Source organism: Emys orbicularis, chromosome 9, assembly GCF_028017835.1.
Source record: "Emys orbicularis isolate rEmyOrb1 chromosome 9, rEmyOrb1.hap1, whole genome shotgun sequence".
NCBI lineage: Eukaryota > Metazoa > Chordata > Testudines > Emydidae > Emys > Emys orbicularis.
In genome coordinates this window covers 68,923,653-68,946,055 of record NC_088691.1, presented here as the reverse complement: position 1 = coordinate 68,946,055, position 22,403 = coordinate 68,923,653, and the positions used below count along the sequence as shown (strand labels likewise).

At 38.5% G+C, this 22,403-nt stretch overlaps 1 protein-coding gene across 1 annotated transcript in view; it reads right to left on the bottom strand.

Annotated features, from left to right (window-relative positions):
- Positions 1–22,403, bottom strand: part of ACSL3 (acyl-CoA synthetase long chain family member 3) — a 109,642-nt gene that overhangs the window by 40,615 nt on the left and 46,624 nt on the right. The window contains exons 4-5 of the mRNA XM_065411367.1: positions 9,485–9,662; positions 989–1,098 (exon numbers count right to left, since the gene is read on the bottom strand). Coding sequence (XP_065267439.1) covers positions 989–1,098; positions 9,485–9,662 — 288 coding nt within the window. The remainder of the gene's footprint in view (positions 1–988; positions 1,099–9,484; positions 9,663–22,403) is intronic.

Below are 22,403 nucleotides of genomic sequence, written 5' to 3'. Positions count from 1 at the left end.
GTCTCTTTGAAGCAAGGGGGCTGCGGTGTACAGTAGAGTCAGAGCCCGGGTCTGAGGCTGGTCCAAGAGATTTTTGCAGCAGGAGCAGTTTTAGCCGCAGCTCCCTTTCTTTGCGTTACCCGATTTCAACTTGCTGCAGTGGACACATTTTTGGGGGATGTGGGACTCCCCCAAACATTTAATGCATTTAGAGTGGCCATCTGAAAGAGGGATGGCATCATTACAGTTAGAGCAGCGCTTAAAACCTGGAGAGCCAGGCATGTCAGAAGCGGCTGCACTGATAGGAACAAAAAAAGTTTTTGTTTTTGTTTTTTTTTGCTTTAAAGAGAAGAGAAGAGATGGGAAAAGGGTACCTAACTATTACTGGTAAGCTAAACTAAGAGGGGAAAAAAGTTGAACAAGGGAGAGAAGAAATTCTCTAATGAGTCTGCTGAGCTCCGTCTCAGGCTGGGGACGGTAGGGAAGGAACTGAGGAGACCGGTCGCGCACGCATACTATTAAGGTACACTCAGAGCTGGGGGGCAGGCTCTGCGAGTGTGAGACTCGTACGAGTACTGCTGTAAAAATCTCAGAGTGAAGGCGCAGGGACGCACGAACCCCTGGAGTGGAGCACCCACAGGGACATCTCTCGAAGAAGCAGCAGCCCTTCTAGTTTCAACGGGGTTGTGTATGGGCTCATCATTCCAACCATGCATTGTATATTAAAAAGATTAAAGCCTTACTTGGTACTGGTACAGATAACTGCACAGAGTGTAAAACTTCACGGAGTGTAAAATCACGCCCTACATTTTGCTTTAGAAAATGTTTGATGTTTCTGTTTTCTTATATTGTGAAAAAAGAAACAAATCTGTATCATGTTAAATACATGCATTACGAAAGGCAAGTAAATCAATAAATTGGGCCATATACATCAGCCTTTAGTCTCCAAAAACACCAGATCACATACACTACAACAGATTTATTCAAAAAGAAAAGGCATATTCCTTACCTTCAATTTTGTTTGCATCAGTTCTTTACTAGTAATGATGGTTGTCACCTCACTTTCATTTAGTCCATGTACTATTGCTGGGCCTCCTAAAGTAGCATACAGTGTAACAACTGTGGGGAAAAAATAAACTTGATGAATATTTATAATAAGGATTCAAGATATTTCAAAGGTCTTCAAAGAGGAAAAAAAAGGGGCCTCAGATTAACCAACTCTGGCAAGGGAATCAGAACCTGTGTTGCCAGCTAAGGTAACGGCCAAGAAGGTATGTAGTCTTACGGCAAAGTATGTTATATGCATTTAAAAGAAGTGAATGCAAGTTTTAGTTTGCTTATGAGAGAAATCGAGAACAAATGTTGCTTACATGAGTATTTGTAGTTAAGCAAGCAATAACTGAATATTCCAAAAATCACACCAGCCTGTGTAATCCTCTCTAGACTTGCTCCTCAATCTTCCTGGCTTTTATCATTCTAAATTCAGGCATCTGTTCTTAATTTGCAAAATTTTACACTATACTTCATCTTCCCTCCATAGAAGAGGACTAACTTTAATTGATCAATTTCTTGTTCCAAAAATCATATATTCCATTACTAGACTTTTTGAACTGGTGACTGATCAGAAGCTATTTGTAAGTTGTTATTAATACAAGGTTGAACTTTTCTTAGTTTAAAAATGGGTTCAGAATTTCCCTTCAAACAATTTTGACAAACAGCACTTATAATTTCTGTCAAATACACAGATTTTCTCTGTGCATGGCTGGTATAGGTGAAAAAAAATTGCACCTGGGAGGCTCTGAATGTAGGTTTTGAACCCCATGCACCAGGTAATAAAACTTATGCATATTTGACCACTTTATGACACTGACACCAACGCTCATTTTTCATTTTAACTTTAAAGGTGCATATTGATTGTCTATGAGGTTCAAAATCCTGATTCTCCTGTATACAATTTTACACAGATGGATAGAAGAATTCTGGGAATTTTTTTGCATTCCTCTGAAGCAACAGGAATTCTCTCCTACCAGAGAACACTGTTATATTAGATACACAAGGAGTCTGATTCTTAATGGCAAATCCTACCTATCTAGTCAGGTATACATCAAGTCAGTCTCTCTCTCTCTATATATATATATAAAGGTCTATCACATGATGTACTTCTAATGATTCCCATTACTATTATCCATGTACATTATCTATAGCTAAACATCTGAAAACTATTAAATGGAAACAATCCTGATTCACAGTCTTTAAACCCACACTTTGTGTGAGTTTGCCCCAAATCAGTTCCAGCTGTAATGAAGAAATAGGAGTTTGAGCGGGAGGATCAGCACTGGTTGCAATTATACAAATGCTATAGTAAATTCATATACTGATATTATTACTATTAAACAAGACTCTACACTGATTTTCAATTATATGCAACATTCAGTTAAATTATAATATGCATAACTGTAGTTTTCAGAGGTATGTAGTAGTTAAGGGTAAAAGTTTTCTCATTCACCAAATGCCAAATTCAAGTAGTATTTTATTTAAATTAACTCATCTCAGATTTGTGTCTTTCAAATAGGGCTCACTGAACAGAGTATAAAATTTGCATAAAATTTGTATAAATTGTTTTACTTATAAGTTACATAAGTAAATAAATGTTTAATCTTGAAAGTCTAATTCAGTTATCTGCTAATGAAGTGAAAATAATATATTTTTATTTCCTGATTTGCATACTGTAGAATATATAGTATGTGACACTTTATAAAGTAATTATTTGATAAGTTTGTTCTTCGAAACCGCAACTACAACTTTCCCTTAAATTTCCTAACCTTCCTCTATATGACAAAAATAGGATCAGTTATCTTTTTTATTTTTGCTGTGCTTAGTAGATTACATTAAAATCACCAGATCTGAACTGACTACTGCTGGTCTTTTCAAACATTGATTCCAATTCTGCAATCAGGTCTGCATATGCAGATCCTTGTGCCTCTGTGGTAGACCCAATGAAGTCAAAAGGACTCTCTGGTTTCATCTGTGGAGATCCAACAGCACGATCAGAGAAGAATTGTGTTTTCATATGGTAGGAAGAACGCTAATAAAAGAATGCATGAAACACCAATCCTGGAGGTGAAAGGAGGGAGGGGAAGATGGGTATTTTTGAATGTGTATGAGCAAGACAATATACTAATTTTTGTCCTTGTGTAGTGGGGCAACTACCCCACTCTGGCATGGATGGGGTTCAAGCAAGCCAGAGAGGCTGCACAGAGCCCCCACCAACACTGGAAGGGCTTATTAGAAGCCAATCAAGTAGAGGCTTGAAAGCAGCCAATCAGGGCCAGGCTGGGCCCTATAAGAAGGCTGTAGGGCAGAGAGGAGCGCAGTCTCTCCGTGGAGGGCAAAGGGAGAAGAACTGGCTCTTAAAGAAGCACCCAGAACAGAGCAGTGCTGGGCAGGGTCAGCAGAGACTGGGAGAGCTCTAGGCTGATGACTGCCAGACTGGGGCCCTGACACAAAGGGGCAGAAAAGATGCTGGGGCTACGGGGAAGTGGCCCAGGGAAGTAGGCAGTAGAGGAGAGTTGGAGGAGGGCAGTAAGTGGCTGCCGCTAGCGGGTCCCTAGGTCGGGAACCTGAGTAGCTCATGATTAGGAAACCTCAGTAATTACTTCATACTTACAATTTGGGTGGGAAGAGAACAGAAGAGGAGAAAGGGGCAGAAAGAACCAGTCAGAGGGAAAGAGAAAAAAAAATCTACTGTATAAGTCTAAAATCAAAGCTAACTTTACTTTTCCAAAATGGAATATTAACTGAGGAGTGAAGAGAGTTTAGTGCAGTTCACCTCTTGAACAAGTTGCAAGATCGCTAATTCTTTTCACCTTTGGCACAATCCCTTATTTACAATGACAAGTTCAAGCACAGAAGGTTTGCACCATTATCAGAATCAGATATTTTTAAATTTCACTTGGGCTTTTATCTGGATTTAGTTTCCTGAAATTTTTAACCGGAGGAAAAACCCACTACAATTTAATTATATTATTGCACTAGCTTTATTTTAGTAAAGTTAGTTCCCAATACCACCAAAGAAAAAGTCTCAGCCTATCAGTGGCTATGTAATACTTGGAACTATTAACTCACTATGGTATACTAAGAAAAATGCAAAAGCAGCCAGTTTCTTTGAATCAAAAAAGTTAATCGTTGACCTTTATTTTTTTCTTGTTAAAAAAGTCTATCATAGTTTAGAACTGTTGCAGGGCAAATGCACATGCACATTGTTTTCTTTAATTTGGTGGGAGAAAAGTACAGAAGAGTGCCTCTAGTTCCCACGAGCTCTCTCCACTTAGTCCAGTGACCCCTGTTATACAAACAACTTAGCAAAAATTAAGTTTCCCCAAGCCAGCTAGCGTATTGAAACTACACAGTACTTGGAGAGAAAAGTATAATCTCTTGAATAATAATTTATAGAATTATTCACCTACAAAGCAAACAAGTGAAAAACAAATTAGTTATGTGAGAGAGCTGACTAGGCTGAGAGGTTTATATAGTTTACAAGATGGTGCACTGACGTCATGGAGAAAAATTAAAAGTGAGCTATGACAGCTGCTAGCCACTATCACCAATGTTGATCTGCAAAGTCATCACTTCTCAGCAAAGGTACCTAACACTTTCTGAGGCACATCTGAGACTGCATTACATATACAATATTAAGTCTGAAATTTAACTTCTATTTGTATATTCCTTTTGGTATTGATCCAAGAACAAGTCAGAAAACAAAAACAAACTTCCAAGCACTAAATTTCTCAGCTAATGATATAGGGTGAAATCCTCACCCCATTGAGGTCAATGGGAATTTTTTTCATTGATTTCCATGTGGCCAAGATTTCACACATATTAAAATTAGACTCATTCACTCCCTACTACACCTCTACCCCGATATAACGCGACCCGATATAACACAAATTCGGATATAACGCGGTAAAGCAGTGCTCCAGGGGGGCAGGGCTGCACGCTCTGGTGGATCAAAGCAAGTTCGATATAACGCGGTTTCACCTATAACACGGTAAGATTTTTTGGCTCCTGAGGACAGCATTATATCGGGGTAGAGGTGTATGTGTCAAACAGATTAAAAAAAAAAAAAGTATATTTTTCACTAAAAAGACTTCTGTGAGGGAGTCAAATCCATCCTAGAAGAAAAGCCCAGAGACACCCAACCTCAGATTATCAATGTATTAGGAGGCTATTAGGGAAAACGCAATACATGACCTTATGTTTTTGTGATGTTACTTAACACTGACTCAGGTCTTTCAGTTGTTCCCAGTGGTTGGGTAAGAGGTTTTGTGCATGAATAGATTTTGAAAGAGGGAAAGTTCAATGCAACTGCTACATTACCAGTTTAAACTAGTCGTGTAAATTACTCTCTCTCACACACACAACTTCTTTGAAACTTTAAACAATTTACAGGTCTTGAAATAAAAGTAAGTATAAAAAATTGAATATGTAGGATTTTTCTAATTATCAAATCATCTTAATTTTGTGCAATTCATGAAATATATAAAATACACCAAAATATAGGAGTATGTCCATAAAAACATTGTATCCATTGCCAGACTGTCAGTGAGTATAAAACATATAAAGCATTCACTAGCATATATTGTTCATACTGTACCATAAAAGATATTACATTTTACATTCTAAGTGCATGGCACAGTACTGAAGGAATAAGTTTTCCTTTCCATATCTGCAAACTGGGAAAATACTAATACTCGTATGTATAATTTAGCAGCAGCACAATAAGTGAATCATTTACCATATTGCTAAAGTTAGTTAAAATATATTTCATTCTGTTCTAAGTGACTACGTGAACAGTGCATGATAATATCATCTGCCAACAAAAAAGTCAGCCAAGTTCACACAAGATCACATACTGCTTAGACACTAAATAATATGTCAGACAGTGAGCTGAAGCACGTCTCAATGAGAGAATTTAAAACATTAAGCCAAATAAAATAATTCCACACACCACTACACCAGGGATCTGCAACCTTTGGCACGCAGCCCGCCAGGGTAAGCACTCTGGTGGGCCGGGCTGGTTTGTTTACCTGCTGCGTCCGCGGGTTCAGCCGATCGCGGCTCCCACTGGCCGCGGTTCGCTGCTCCAGGCCAATGGGGGCTGCAGGAAGCGGCATGAGCTGAGGGATGTGCGGGCTGCCGCTTCCCGCAGCCCCCATTGGACTGGAGCGGTGAACCGTGGCCAGTGGGAGCCGCGATCGGCCGAACCCGCGGACGCGGCAGGTAAACAAATCGCATGCCAAAGGTTGTCGATCCCTGCTCTACACCATCCATTGGGACATTTCACAATGTTAGAATTTTTTTAAGACTTTTTAAAATTTGTAAATCTATTTCATTTCCAAGGATAAAATAAATGAACAGTGCATCTTATTCCCTTGGGTGTTCATTCAGAAAATAATGGATTCCACAGAAGTGGAGGAGGATGGATCTGCACAGGTAACAATCTGAGGTCTCCAATTAGAGGTGAGTAACCCTGCTCATTTGAGAATTGCTGTACTGTGCAGATCCCTATCCTTGGGGGATTATCTAACAATAGGCATATTTATTGTTATCTAACAATAGGGATATTTAAAGATTACAGGATTGCTTCCCTAGACAGTGTAGACTCAAACCTTAAAAGCAAAAGAATACTGCATAAAAATATCAGGTAAGTCAATTTAGTTACCCAATTTTGGCTAATATTGTCATAATTTGTATTATAATAGTGCCTAGAGATCTCAACTGAGATCAGGGCCCCATTGTGTTAGGCACTGTATAGATATTTAGGGATGAAGGGACTGTGTCTCAAAGAGATACAATCCAAACATTAAAGACTGGGGATGGAATGGCACAAAGAGGGGTAAGCAATTTATCCAGGGTCACAAAGCAGGTCAATGGTAGCACCAACAAACCATGTTTCCCAAGTCACAGTCCAATGCAGTGACCTATCCACTGGACCATGTTGTTTCTCCTCCTGTACACCCAGGTTGAAAATTCTCTACCATTTCAAAAGAACTGGGCTTGGTTGAGGCCTTTTGACTCTCCACTAATAGCTGCTGCATCTCCAATAAACAACTGCTTTCTATTTCTACTGAGGTAACATGTTCCAATCTTCTGGATGCAAGATCTGACCCCATTTCCAAGACCAAGATATTGGAAAGGTTATAGATGATATGGAGGGTTTTGTTTTCACAGACAACAAGTCTGTGAACTATATTTGCTATTTCAACTGTGGAGCTGTGAAAAAGTCACATGGATTCTTTCTTGCTTTTATCTTCCTGATAACACTGAGGAGTAGAAGCATAAGAGGGATGACACAGAAAATTCTGACACAAGAATATAGAGAACTGAAGGGAGTGTTGTGTCTAGTGGCAAAATAAATCTATTTGGGGGGTTCCCCTGTTTCTGAAATACGGACTTGATTATAGCATCTTTCAGAGACCATAGTCTCTGATGAGCATAGTACTTGTGGCTCAGGTGATCTGCTAGGATGCTTTCTTTGCCTGGCAGATGGAGAGATGTGTATGGTCCTTGACTGCCCTTTATTCCAATAAATTGAGTTTGGCCTCTTCCTGCTAAACGAACAGTTGGACTCAGGTGAGCCACCAGCCAAGGCTGGATGCATCTGTTACATGTGCAGCTCAGGTAGGAAGAGAAAATGGTGCTCCCTGACAAGAGCTGTCCAGAAAAGTCCATCATGACAGGGAATCTACAATACCTTGCTGTGTGTTCAATAGAGCCTGGATTCCATCCTGCTGGGGCCAGCAAAACATACATAACCACCAACACAGATTTCACAATGAAAAAAGTGTGTTCTTGAGCTCTTACAACATCTGATCTCTTCTGGATGAGGTCTCCCGAATGAAAGATTCTGAGTCCAGGATTACACCTTCACTCAACAGGCTCACATTATAACAACTGTTGCAATGAAATAGGCAACAGAACAGTAAGAAGAACATTATGGAGGAATATTGTGAAAAGGCAAAAAGGAGATGTAGGTGCTCAGTTCATCATAGTGCCTTAGAAAGTCTCCTCCTGCACAACAAATAAAACAGTGTACTTACAATTGCCCTTAAAAAATGCATGCATCCTAACAAATGTTACCACAATCCTTCAAATGAAGCTAACCACTATTAGCTGGATATCATAAGTGACTAACAGAGATCCTTAAAGAATTAAGAAAACAAAAATTTAAATACAGTGCCATAAAGCCTACATTACCACTATATTAAATGTGAAATGTAAACAATGAGGCTGCAATGACTCATGACAGCTCCTGACATTGCCTTGACTCTGAAATGGCTGGTCTCTGGTGTAGAGTTTTGGTGCAAATACAGACTTTCTGCAAATGCTATAGTATAGTGTGTACAGATCTCCAAACAGAATCAACATTTTTACTATTTCTTCTTATTTAGTTTCTCCTTTGTTTTCACTTAGATAGATCTTTCAAATGCTGCTTTTACTAATTAGTCTGGAGTGTGTGAAAAATTCATCTCAAGAAATGGCTGGACCAATATGATCACTTGAGGCAGAGCAGCCATTTCTTCGGCGGATTGAAGGAAAGTGGTGGATGGAAATGAAAGAGACTAGCAGGAATATAAATGCAGCAGGAGAAGAAAAGAGGAAGAAAGGGGAGAATTAAGACAGATAAATGAGGTTTAGAAGACCTACATGGCCAACCAAAATGGGTTCCTGAACAAACATTATTAGTCCTAACCAGAACAATGTAGCTAATGAAAGTGCAAGTGATTTATATCTAGTTAACTTTACTTAAACCAGGAAACTTAATTTGACAGGTCAATTCCTGACAGTGAAGTGATGGATAACAGATAAGGTTGAAAGAAAATTGGGTAATCTCAGATACACTGATATATAGTTTTAGTCTGATATAATAAAATGAACATAAATCCTTATTCAAATCAAATTTATAACAATGAAAAAGTCATCTTATAATGCAAAACATAGCAAGTGTCCAATCTGAAATCTAAACCATATAAAGTGTAGGTATACATCTGACTCACTTAATTCAATTAATTCTTACAGGGTTTTTTATTTATTTATTTTATTATAAAGGAACTACAGCAACCTGCATTGATTCGACAGCAAAAAAAATTGAAGATTGTTTCTCCTCATTGCTCATCTCTCACGGAGAAGCAGGGCACAAACTGGTCTGAGGAAGATATACTTATTTAACTTTTATATATTTATTGAGACTCGACTACAATTGTGGATCCAGGCTTGATAGAACATACACAAGTTTCTCCATCTAGAGGTTTGTAACATAACACACCAGAACAGAATTGGACAGACTTAGTTTAGCATCATAGATATTTTTCATTTGAGATTAAAATATTTTATTTTATAGAATATATACAAATAATAAACCTCTAATACATGAAGTGACCTCAAAATCAATGTCATGAGACCAAAAGGTATTTAAAATATAGGGTCAATGAAGAAAAGTACTTACGTTGGTAACTGCACATAAAGCAGGCCTGTGCAACGATCATCCACTCTGCTCTAGTCTCACAGAAGATGGCAATGTTAGTCTTCGGTTGCTGCCCCAATACTGCTAAGCCATTTCCAAAATTAGTAGCTTTAACATAGACGTCATCATATGAGAGCCAAGTGTATTTTCCAAGGATGACCTAATAAAGTAATATAAATTTATATAAGTGTAATTTAGAAAAGGATCCTTATTATGCCTTAACCCATGTGAAAATATGAACGATGTAAGCCTAAAAATATAATTATCAAAGTCTGCCAAAGGATAACATTCTTGCATTAAAACAAATTATAGCATTGTGGAAGTTCCACGTTTTGTCCGTCAAAGTCCAAGTTAAATGGCTCGGTACAAGGAAACTATGTGATTGTTGAGGGAATAGAAATTGGCTGTAGGGTGGATACGGCATACTGTGGACCACAACCCCATGTACAAGAAACACAACATAGATGTAGTTCAAAATGCTAGGACATCCTCTCCTACTCTACTGTCCCTCCCAAAACATTTCCCCACTACCACCCCAGAGACCTGGCACACAGTTCGGTTCCACAATTCACAAGGACTGTGACATCTCCTAATAGATATCACAGTTTTTGTTTCTGCTCCCCCACTTGGAAAGTATGGTATGTCTACCGCATTTGGGGTCTTCTGAGGCCATGCTAAACACCACAGTAATTAACCCTTAAGTATTTAAGATTTTAAAAAGTTTATTCCATGTTAAAAGGATAAAAGCTTAGTAGTAAAAAAATTTCTCAAATATTCTTTTTGCTTTACTGGTTTTCTACTAATTCATCCACCTGCCAATCCACCCTTCCCAGCACCTCAGCAGCCTATCTTGAGGGCTTCTGGGAAATCTAGGCTCCCCAGTTCCATAGCAGCCATTTGGCTGAGAAGCCTGGGCTCCCCAGCCTTGGCCTAGGAAACCCGGGTTACTGCAGAGCCACAGAGCCTAGGAGCTCAGAAAGATGACTGAAATGGACATGATGGTTGTCAGTTTCACGACTATCCACCATTAAATAGCAGCTGTGAAACTGACCTAACTCTAGTTAACTTCATTTAGCTGCTGCTTTTTGACAAAGCTGTGAGCAATAGTAGAAGCAGGTACTGGGGTTATTCATAAAGAAAGAACTCCCTCAACAAAAAATGGGCAGCCAAAGAGTCAGGAACCTGGCACCCTGGCTCCCAAACTCCAAGCAGATCACCTGACTTGTTGCCACAAAGCCAAGGAGTCCAGGAGCCTATAGATCTTATTCCGGCTGGCTCTGTGTTTTTGAAACAAAATATTGTGCATTTAGCTGATCTGTAAAAAATTTCAAATTTTTGGATTTTCATTCTGTTTTGGGATGAAAAAATTTCAAAAAGACTCAGCATTCTTTGCAGACCTGGAAATCAGTTTCATTGCCAGCTCTAGGTATAGTCACCTGGAGCAATGAGCAGCAGGACCCATTTAGGATCACCACCACCAAACTCTTCTCTCATCCTATTATCATAAGGGCTCCAAGCAGGGGCCTACTGCCATGTAATACTTATCACTATCTCCCTGTGTGATTTACACCATCCACTCAAACTTAACATTACCTGCCAATATAACTTGCAGAAATACATGCGAAGGTCAAAACAACAAATTAATAGGAGATGACTGGAAAGGGATCCCTTAAATAAGCAATGGAATTTCAATTTTAACCCTTCAACACAGATGTTTGTTTACATGTTATATTTAAAGTTTAAACTAATTTGGTGTACGACATCTGAACAAGGGGAGTCCTGCTTCAGCAGATCTTATGATGCAGACTAAATCAGTGCTTTCCTTCACCAGAGGTTAGCAATGATACAGGTGTGTTTGGGGAGTTGGGACGAGCTTTTATTAACAAAGGAAATTTTACCTCTATTAGCTATCTCAGGAAGCAGTGAAGATGCAGCAGCGTACACCCCAGCACGGGTTGTACAAGCCTACCTGGAACACTGGGTAACAGCACATGCTGTTGTGGCTTTACAAATCCTACCTCAGCTAGTTAGATCAAAGCTAGCTTGGGTACATATACATGAACTGAAACCACACCACCTGATTGCAATGTAGATATATCCTTAATCTCCCTGCACATACACATATGTTGAGCTCATTTTCCTTATCCCAAACCCCACGGTCCCCCGCATCCTTGTTTGTTACTCTTTCCCTGACATGCCAATGTCCTGCCACCATCTATATGCTGCTTCCTCCTGCCTTCCCAAGCACACATTTTTTGAGGATGTGAACCAAAGCTTCATCTCCCCCCTCCAGCTTCCAAACAGTATGGCAGAAGACAGCTGTGGGTGGGGGGGGGAGGGTGACAGGAAGGGGATCAAGGGGGCGCAAGGAGAATTAGAGACTCGGCAGCACAGAGGCCGCTTGCTCCAGGATGGGAAGGGCGATCCCAGTGGTTCCTACCTGCTCCTTGACCCAATCCTGGGTGCTGCAGCAGCCCCTCCAAATCCCACTCTCATCTCCCCGTCTTTATGTAGGAACAGAGCCCACAAAATATTTCCATTGCTCTTTCGGTTCTGCCACCCCTGCCTCCAAGTACCCTACTTCCAAATCCATTTCCTTTCCAATCGCCTGACCTCATGTTCACACTCCTACCTAAACTTCTAATTCCACTTCAGCAGCTGGAGTTAGAAGGTCAATTTATATTATAAGAGGTTGTTCTTTACACACTTGGAGACAACTCTTTATATCTTTTTAGCACCATGACGCTCCTATCCCTTCCCTCCCCCCCCCACACACACACACACCAGTTAACACTACTCAGATTACTAAGGCAATTTTTCCTCCTCAAGGGATACAAAAATATTTTATAGATATTTACCTATCAAAAGAGTATTTTGGAATTTTAAAAAATATTTTTAGAATTTCCCTTGCACTGCTTCAGTATTTTTATTAAATGGGGTAGGGTAAAATGATACTTTCTTCCTCATCATTCACTTTGATGGTTCAGAAAAAAAATAAGACGCATTGAAAATCCATGTTTCAGAACCTTTGTAAGGTAATGCCTAGAATGGATTTTTAAAATGATGATGGGTTAGTTTGCATTTTAATTTAGTCATTACTAAGAAAAGGGTTTTCTGATTTTTAAAACAATTTACAATAACTTTGGTTCTTAATCCACAGAGAGTACAAGAACAACAAAGTGTGAATGTTTAGAGAGCTACTTTCCAGTGTACAGCACTTAGTGCCAAACTTAATAATCAGTTTACTATATAAAGATCCCAGTCCTTCAAACACTTACGTACATGCTTAACTTTACACACTTCAGCAGTCCCTATGGGGACTACTCATATATGTAAAGTTAAGAATGCACACAGGTTTTGTTAGGCTCTAAGAGGTCAAAAGTAATAGAAGAATCTCTCTTTTATCAGATATTTATATCCAAACATTGTCAGAAATACTAGGTACTGAGGCAGTGCTTAAAGGTCTCCTGAAGAAGCAGTCAACTTTAAGAGTGAAAAACAAAAAATAAATACTGCCCTCTAGTGCATCTGATCTTTTCATTTCTCTGAACAGCAAATTAATTGCTAAAATTATACTGATTATGAAAGTTAATATACATGTTAATACTTTTAGTTAAACAGAAAAAATGTCATACACAAATAATATCTGGAAATGTTTTAAGACATTAGAGAATAATCATTTAGTGGTTCTTGAACAAATCTCTTTCATATATTTGTCCATTCGGTGTTGTTGTAGCCAGGTTGGTCCCAGGATATTAGAGAGACGAGATGGGTGAGGTAGTATCTTTTATTGGACCAACTTCTTTTGGTGAGAGAGACAAGCTTTCAAGCTACACAGAGCTATTATTCAGGTCTGGAAAAGGTACCAACAGAAGCTGGCCCAATAAAAGTTATTACCTCACCCACCTTGCCTCTCTACATATTTGTCCAGACATTTAATATATTAGGAGTGGGATTTTTTAAAAGTGCTCAGCCTTGGACCAACTCCACTCTCACTAAAGTCAACTGGGCTAAGCCAAGTCTGAGCACTTTTGAAAATATCATCCTACAAACGTTAGAATATTATTTTTTTCCAACATGATTATTTTGTTTTAAAAAATAAAAATAAATAATAAAAAACCAAGTAAACAAAACCAACTCTTGCTTCCCCACATTCATTGTTATACATCCAAATGCAGTTTTTTATATATACACTCTCAGATAGAAGCACCACGCATATAGCCAAAACATAGGAATTGCCATACTGGATCAGACCTATAGTCCATCTCATTCTCATCCAATGTCTTGTTTCTGACAGTGGTCAGTACCAGATGCTTCAGAGGAAAGGTGCAAGAAACCCCACAATAGGCACATGCAGGCTAATCTGCCCTCCACGTTAGGTCTTTTCCTAATAGTTAGAGATCAGTTTAAACCCTGAAGAATGAAGTTTAATCTCTATTCCTAAATTTATGTTAGCATTAACTATTACAACTTCAGAAATTTTTGTTATTCATATAAATCTCCAATCTTTAAGGTTTTGGCCTCAATAACATCATGTGACAGTGAGTTCTACAGTCCCATATTGTGTGAAAATTGTATTTCCTTTTACGAGTAGTTTTTAATTTCCCATTTTTTAATTTCAATGCATGTCCCCTGTTTGGTTATGAGATGGGGAGAACAGAAGCTTCTGAGCTACCTTTTCTATATTATTCATTATCTTATATACTTCTACCATGTCACCTCTCATTAGTCTTCCAATTCCAATCTTTTTACTCTCTTTTCATATGAGAGTTTTTCCATTACCCTAATCAGTGTCGTCGCCTTTTTATGAACAGCCAAACAGTTTCTAATTCTAGAATATCCTTTTTAAGACGCGGTGACCAACAGCACATGCAATATTTTAGATAAGGCAACCACCACTGATTATAATGGAATTAAAATATTTTCTGTATTATTCTCCATCTCATTCTTTATGCATCCTAACATCTAGTTTACTTTCATGAACACAGCTGCACAATATCATTATAGATGAAAATTTCCTAACTCAAAAAGTTTTGCAGCCAACACAGGGAAATTCTTTTTTAGACCTTGTCTTAACTGATAAAGAGGAACTGATCACAGAACTGAAAATTAATGGTCGCTTAGGTACACCGAATCATGATGATCACATTTACAATGTGCAAGCAGAATAACATTCAGATCAGTAATACATATACTTGTTGCTTTAATAGCACCAATATCACCAAGCTGAAAACAAATTTGAGCAAAATCAGCTGAGAGGAAGAATTTAATGAGAAAAATGTGAATGATAATTGGGAACCATTTAACAATGCCTCAACAGATGCCCCAAAAGCCACAATTGAGAAAGAACAAAGTCCAGGTTAAAAAACAACCTGGTTTAGAGGGAAGTGAAAATAGCTATAAAAATAAATAATATATAACAAATGATAGTAACGAATATAAATCAGAAATGAGGAACTACAGAAAATAGTTAAGAGAAGCAAAGGGACATAAGGAGAAATCTAGGACCAGCAGAGTTAAGGACAATAAGGAGTTTTAAAAATATATTAGGAACAAAAAGAATCCTGACAATGGTATTGGTCTATTACTACATTGAAATGGCAGAATTATCAATAATAATGCATAAAAGGCAGAAGTATTCAATAATTATTTCTGTTCTGTGTTTGGGGGAAAAAACAGATGAGACAGTCTCACTATATGGTGATAACACTCTTTCCATTTGACTGGTATCTCAGGAGGATGTTAAATAGCAACTACTTAGGTAAACATTTTTAAATCAGTATGTCCAGACAACTTGCATCCAAGAGTTTTAGAAGGGCAGGCTGAGGATTTCGCTGGATCATTAATGATGATTTTCAATTAGTCTTGGAGCACTGGATAAGTTCCAGAAGACTGGACAAAAGCTAATGTTGTGCCAATTTTTAAAAAAGGGAAAACAGGATGACCCATGTAATTATAGGCCTGTCAGCCTGACATCGATCCTAGGCAAGATAATGGTGTGGCTGATATGAGACTTGATTATTAAAGAATTAAAAGAGGGTAGTGTAATTAATGCAAATCAATATGGGTTTATGGAAAATAGATCCTGTCAAACTATCTTTTTTTAAAATGAGATTACAAATCTGGTTAATAAATGTAATTGCGTTGATATAATATAATAAGACTTCTGTAAGGCATTTTACTTGATACCACACACATTTTAAATTGTTAAAATTAAAATTAAAAAACTAGAATGATATAAAATTAACATATATTAAATGGATTAAAAACTGGCTAACCAATGGGTCTCAAAAGGCAACTGTAAATGGAAATCGTCACTGAGTGGGTGTGTATCCAGTGGGGTCCCACAGGGATCAGTTCTTGGTCTTATGCTATTTAACATTTTTAACAATTATCTGGGAGAAAACATAAAATCCATCACTGATAACGTTTGCAGAAGACACAAAAATTGGGGTAGTAGTAAATAATGAAGAGGACACATTACTGGTTCAGAGTAATCTGGATCGCTTGGTAAACTGGGAGCAACTAAACAATACGAGTTTTAATATGGCTAACTGTAAATGCATACAATTAGGAACAAAGAATGCAGGCCATACTTACAGGATGGGAGACTATCCTGGGAGGCAGTGACTCTAAAAAAGTTTTTGGGGTTCTGATGGATAATCAGTTGAACATGAGCCCCCAGACTGACGATGTGGCCAAAATAACTAATGCGATCCTGGGATGCACCAACAGGGGAATCTCGAGTAGGAGAAGAGAGGTTATTTTATCTCTGAATTTGGCACTGGTACAACTGCTGCCAGAATATTGTGTCCAGTTCTGGTGCCCACAATTCAAGAAGGATGTTGATAAATTGGAGGGGTTCACAGAAAAGCCACAAAAATGAACAGAAGTATTAGAAAACATGCTTTATAGACTAGACTCAAAGACCTCAATCTATTTAGCTTAACAAAGAGAAGGTTAAGGGGTAACTTGATTACAGTATATAAGTATCTACATGAGGAAGAAATACTTAATAATGGGCTCTTTAATCTAGCAGAGAAAGGTATAATAAGATCCAATGGCTGGTATCTGAAGCTAGATAAATTCAGACTGGAAATAAGGAATAAATTTATAACTGTCAGAATAATTAACCATTGGAACAATTTACCAAGGGTCATAGTGGATTCTCCATCACTGGCGATCTTTAAATCAAGATTGGATGTTTTTCTAAAAGGTAGGCTCTAGGAATTATTTTGGGGAAGTTTGATGGCCTGTTTTATACAGGTGGTCAGAATAAATGATCACAATGGTTCCTTCTGGCCTTGGAATCTATGAATGGTAACATGTAGATTGCTTTCATGACTGCAGCTGCACAACTGGCTAAGGTCTTAGTTGAACCCTCCAAAATAACACCCAGATTCCTTTCCTGAGTTGATACAGTTAATTTAGCACCTTGTAAGATGGATGTGTTGTTTAAGTTTTTTCCCCCTCCAATGTGTGCCTTACTTTGCATGTTGAACTTTATTTGCCATTGTATTGCCCAGTCATCTAGCCTGGTTAGATTCCTCTGCAGTTCCTCAAAGCCCTCTCTGAACTTGTCTCATCTAAATAACTTTGTGTCATCTTTAAATACTGCTATCCCACTACCCATCCCCCTTCCCAAATCATTAACATATTAAACTCTGGACCTAGTACAGAACTTTGAAGCACTCCACTAACCTATTGCCATGATGAAAACTGACCATTTACTTATACTCTTGGCTTTCTATCTCCTAGCCAATTTTTGATCCATGACAATACTTTGCCTTTTACTCATGACAACTTAGCTTCTTTAGTAACCTCTTGTGCAGGACTTTGTCAAAGGCCTTTTGGAAATCTAAATAAATTATGTCAACCAGGTCTCCTTAATCTACTACGTAACTGACATGTTCAGAGATACTAGAAAATATATTAATACAAAACAGCTGTTTTCAGTTGTTCATTAGTAATACTAAGCTATTGTATAGCCCTTTTCATCTGCAGAACTCAAAGCAATTTTAAAGATGGGGAAATTGAGGAACAAAGGTGAATTAAGAGATTTTCACAAACTTGAAAAATCACCTAACCACTATAAAAAGGACCACATCATATTTATACTAATATTAAAACACAAATGTATACATATAAAACCCATATGCATATTTCCTCAATTTTAAATACACAAGGGCCAGATCCTCAGATGGTGTAAACAGTCATGGTGTCATTATGTATCTGGCTCACAGTTTTGAGGACTGAATTCTACTGAAAAACCACATGGACAGACAGTGGTACAATAAAGTTACGAAAAAATTCTGCCAAAACACTCGAGTGTGGCTTTTGAAAGCTAGAGCAAAACTGCAACTTCATGGCAATTCTCAAAAAGCGACTGTAAGCCTTTTAATAAAAATGGCCCTGATCTTGCAAATGGCTCTACACAAGAAGAGTCCCTTCCTCTGTGCAGAGTTCCACTAAGGCCAACAGGTCTGACTGTAAAAAGTCAGTTGCAGGGCTGGCACCTAGATGTACAGAGGTTGGAAGATGCAAGCAAGAACCCTGTTATGAACAATAAGTTATTTTACATTTTTCTGATTTTAAAAGGTTGGACACTGCTTTCAAATTGTTTATAAAAAAAATTCCTTCTGTCTTCACAAGCATTTATTGCCAGTGTTAAAACAATTTCATCTGAAGCCAGTTCTTTCTTCAAAGAGCACGTGCACACACAAACACACACACTACCAACATATGAAAAAACTTGAATTACTTGTTAAAATAAAAACCTATGGAATTATACCTGTGAAACCCCATTCTAAAGGCTAGTATGGTTACACCTGTAACTGATGGCAAAATCTGGGCTGCAATGGCTTTATTGATTATGCATGAAAAGGAAAGAACTTAGTTTGACTTTCAGAATGCAAGTTGTTTGCAGGACTAGAAACTGGAAAAACACTGTTGTCTTGTAAGCTGGGAAAATTTTATATGGAAGCCAGTGACCCACAAACATGGAGCACCTCTAGGATTTTTCTACAGTCTCTTTCTAGACTATGAGATCATTTCAAACCCAAGTCACCCCTAGAGAGTGCCTAGAGCACAAATTGCAGGTCTGCCAGCCAGGACCACTGACAGGTAGTATTTCCCATAACTGTATATACATAGTTACCTATTCTTTTGTGTGAAGTGAATTTTTCAAAAAGAGTGCTCAGAATTTGCCAAGCTCTATTCTCACTGAAGTCAAGGGGATTTTTACCATCAACTTTAATGGCAGCAGAGCCTGGCCAACACTGGGTGGGTTTGAAGATTCCTACCATTACATTTTTATTCCAAATCTTGCAATAAATTCTCTTCTGCATGTTTTCCTTTAATTTGGAGAGACTAAAACAGTAGGCAAATAATAGAGGATTTAGTCTATTACTATTGCTTTTGAAGCATATTACTCAATATTAGATCAACCAGATGGAGTGGCCTCACAAACTTAGAACATGATCCTGTATCTATGTCTAGTCCTGGAAGGTCCCTGAGATAATGGGCCTTAAAATCACAACATTTTTACCTCTACAAAAGCTATGTTAATCTTCTTAATATTTTTTATTTTCTGAAGACAGACTCCTGGTAACTAAGGGAGCCTGTGTCTGGAGGTGGATAGAAACAAATTTATCCCAATATAACTTTTTAAAATTCTCTGATACATTTGTAAGACAGTATTTCTGTGGCATAAATAGATTACACGGGTGTTGTGAGGTATAAAAGTTTGTCAGCACTTGTTTTAGATGATCTGCATAGTTCCCTTTACCACTGATGAGCAGTAAGGCCATTCGATATTGATAAAACCTTTATATTTTTACATGCTGTAGTGGGGCGGCTCCCCCACTCCAGCAGAAAAAGGGTTAAAGTCAGCCCTGGGAGAAGGTTGAGGCTGAGAGCTGCTAAAATGGGCTGATTGGGGAAGCAGCCACAGCTGGGCCCCGCCCCAATCAGGCCACAGCTGGCCTGTATAAAAAGGCTGTGAGCCAGTGGCCCAAGAGAAGTCTCTCTCCAGGCTAGGAGAGAGCAGGGCCTGGCTGCCTGCAGAAAGGGTACTGGATGTGAAGCAGGGCTGGGGAGGAGCAGGAACAGGGGAGCTCCAGGCTGGCAACTCCCCAGGCTGCAAGGCCCAAATTGGTACTGGGAGGCAGAGGAAGGCAGCAGGTCTGAACCCCCTTGCCTGTGATGAGTGGCTTTTACACTGCAGTCTGCCCCAGGGAGCAGGGGCTTGGTAATGACTGGCAGTAGCTCAGACTGAGGCAAGGTGGGGATTAGAGGGTTGGGGGTTTCCCAGAGAGGGGAGACCCATAGAGACTGGTGGGGGTATTGCCAGGGGGCAGCTCCAGGGTAAAGGGGCACTGGGGTCCAGGAGGGACATGGGGCCAGCTACAAGCGGGACACTGGCCTGCAGAGGGCACCCAGACTGGAAAAGAGCTAATTCCCTGAGATGACCAGCAGGAGGTGCTGCAGGGGTGAGTCCCACACGTTTACACATGCCATCACATATTCCCCCATGTCTTTCCTGCACTAATGGAACATTTAAAATCTATAGAAAATAAATTTATCGGGTGAAATCCTTGCTCCATTAAAATCAACATGAGTTTTGTGATTAAATTCAATGAGGCCAGAATTTTATGCATGGTTTATAATCTCAAATATGTGGTCCAATTTACAGTTTAGAACTAACCTTCACATTTTGTTCTACTTCAAATTTGTCAATTTATTTTTTCAAACACAAAAACATACAAGATGAAGAAAACCAATCCTAAATGTCCTCCTCACAACCTATATTCACTGAATCTTTCCAATTAAATTAGGCTTCCAGCTAAATTTTCAACTATTTTCAAGATTAGCACATCCTGGCTTTTTGAAAAAATCCTTTGGGGGACAAGGGAAAAAAGTGTTTTTTAAAAAAAACACATTTTCATCAGAAAAGCAACACCTGTTCCACTACAGAAGGGAACTGGAAAACTGAATACAGATCCAGTACTGTCAAATGCAGCAACAACAACAAAAAAAGAGAAATTATATTTTTTCTAACTGCATTCATTTATAGGAGTCTTGGGTATTATTCTCAGCTACAGAATATACAAATCTTTCAAACAAATGTGATTTTCTGATAAGTATCCCTTTAAACTCAGTATTAGTTTAATAATCAGTAACTGCATGTGCTATCAGTGACATCAGTCCACTTCACAATAAACAGCAAATTAATGTTAGGCCTATTTTCAGAGATGTTGAGCACTTGCAGTTCCCAGTGACTTCAAATGGAACCGTGGCTACTCAGTACTTCTGAAAATCAGAAGCATAACTTTTTACTTTTTAAAGAGGATCTAACTCCACTTACTGACATTCGCACAAGTGAAATGCCTCTTCAGGGAGAGAGCATGGTCCAGTAGACGAGGGTCTTGACTGGCTTTTAGGAGACCTGGATTCTATGCCTAGATCTGCCACTGACTTATTGAGTGACCCAAAGCAAGTCATTTCTCACCCGTTTACTCAGCTTCCCAGCTGGCAATAATAATTACTACCCTTTGTAAGTAAGTTAAGATTTGAGTACACCATATAAATAAGTTACAAATTATTATGTAAATGTTCAAAAGCTTACTCTGAACAGTGACAAGCTGTCTTTACAAAGAGAACTAGATGATATAGAATGATTTTAAATAGGAAAACTAGCAAAAAGACCACTGAGAGTTAGTAAAGTAGTAATATGTTCTAGGGCAGGGGTTCTCAAACTGGGGGTCAGGACCCCTCAGGGGGTCGCAAGCGGTCAGCCTCCACCCCAAACTCTGCTTTGCCTCCAGCATTTATAATGGTGTTAAATATATTTAATAGTGTTTTTCATCTGTAAGAGGAGTTGCACTCAGAGGCTTGGTATGTGAAAGGGATCACCAGTACAAAAGTTTGAGAGCCACTGTTCTAGGGGATAGGCTTTATGACTTTAGATCAATTAGTTGAAAAATAAGACTTCTATAAAGACATATAGATTTGTTGTAATATATCTGGCCAATGCATATTTGTCTTCAAACAATTTTCAGAATCTGTTCTTTACAGCAGAGTTGCAGGGAATTACAGTAGAAGCTATGGAAAGCTTTACTATTGACTTCAGAGACAATTAGGCCAAAGTCCCATTTCAAAAAATGTATGAGCCAATTCCTGCTGTCCTTCCTGATGAAACTCATTGTCAAAACTCACTGATTTCAATAGGAGTCTTACTAGAAATATGTGCAAAGTACCTTGTAAAACTTTTACAGTCTGATTTGTTTGCTAAACATTTTATATCACATTTTAAAGAAGTCAGCATTTCTTAACATAAAATGAAAATGCTAAGCAATTCTAAAAACAATCTTATGCAGCAGTGCCACCCCATGGAACAAAACAGCACAGCATCAAGTATGGCAATCTATCATAAAGAACTGTTGTCTCAAGTTTAGTTAAAATTTTCTGATTGAAGATTTAGAGGGAATGACCTACTTATTTATCTATTTCTACACATTTTTCAGCTTTCTGCTACTTCCAAGACACTTGCATAACAGAATAGTCTAAAACTTCCTAATGCTTAAACATTATGGCATTAATTATGCTTAGAAAACAAACCCAGAAAGACTACTTGTGGCCAAAATGTTAGTTAGTCAGAAACAGGCCCAGTTTGTATAAAACATTAACTTGCTCTTGTGCTTACTTTACAGCCCAACAAAGTTGGGAACTGAGCATCAAGATAGATTATATGTACACACTCCTTATGAAAGCAAATGTTTCTGTACAGTATTTCCCTTTTACCAGGACATTATCCAGAGCTGGGGAAAGGTTCCCCATCAGTTAGAGCTCCTCTGTAAGACAATTTAAAACAGAACTAATATATGCTAACAATTGTTTATAT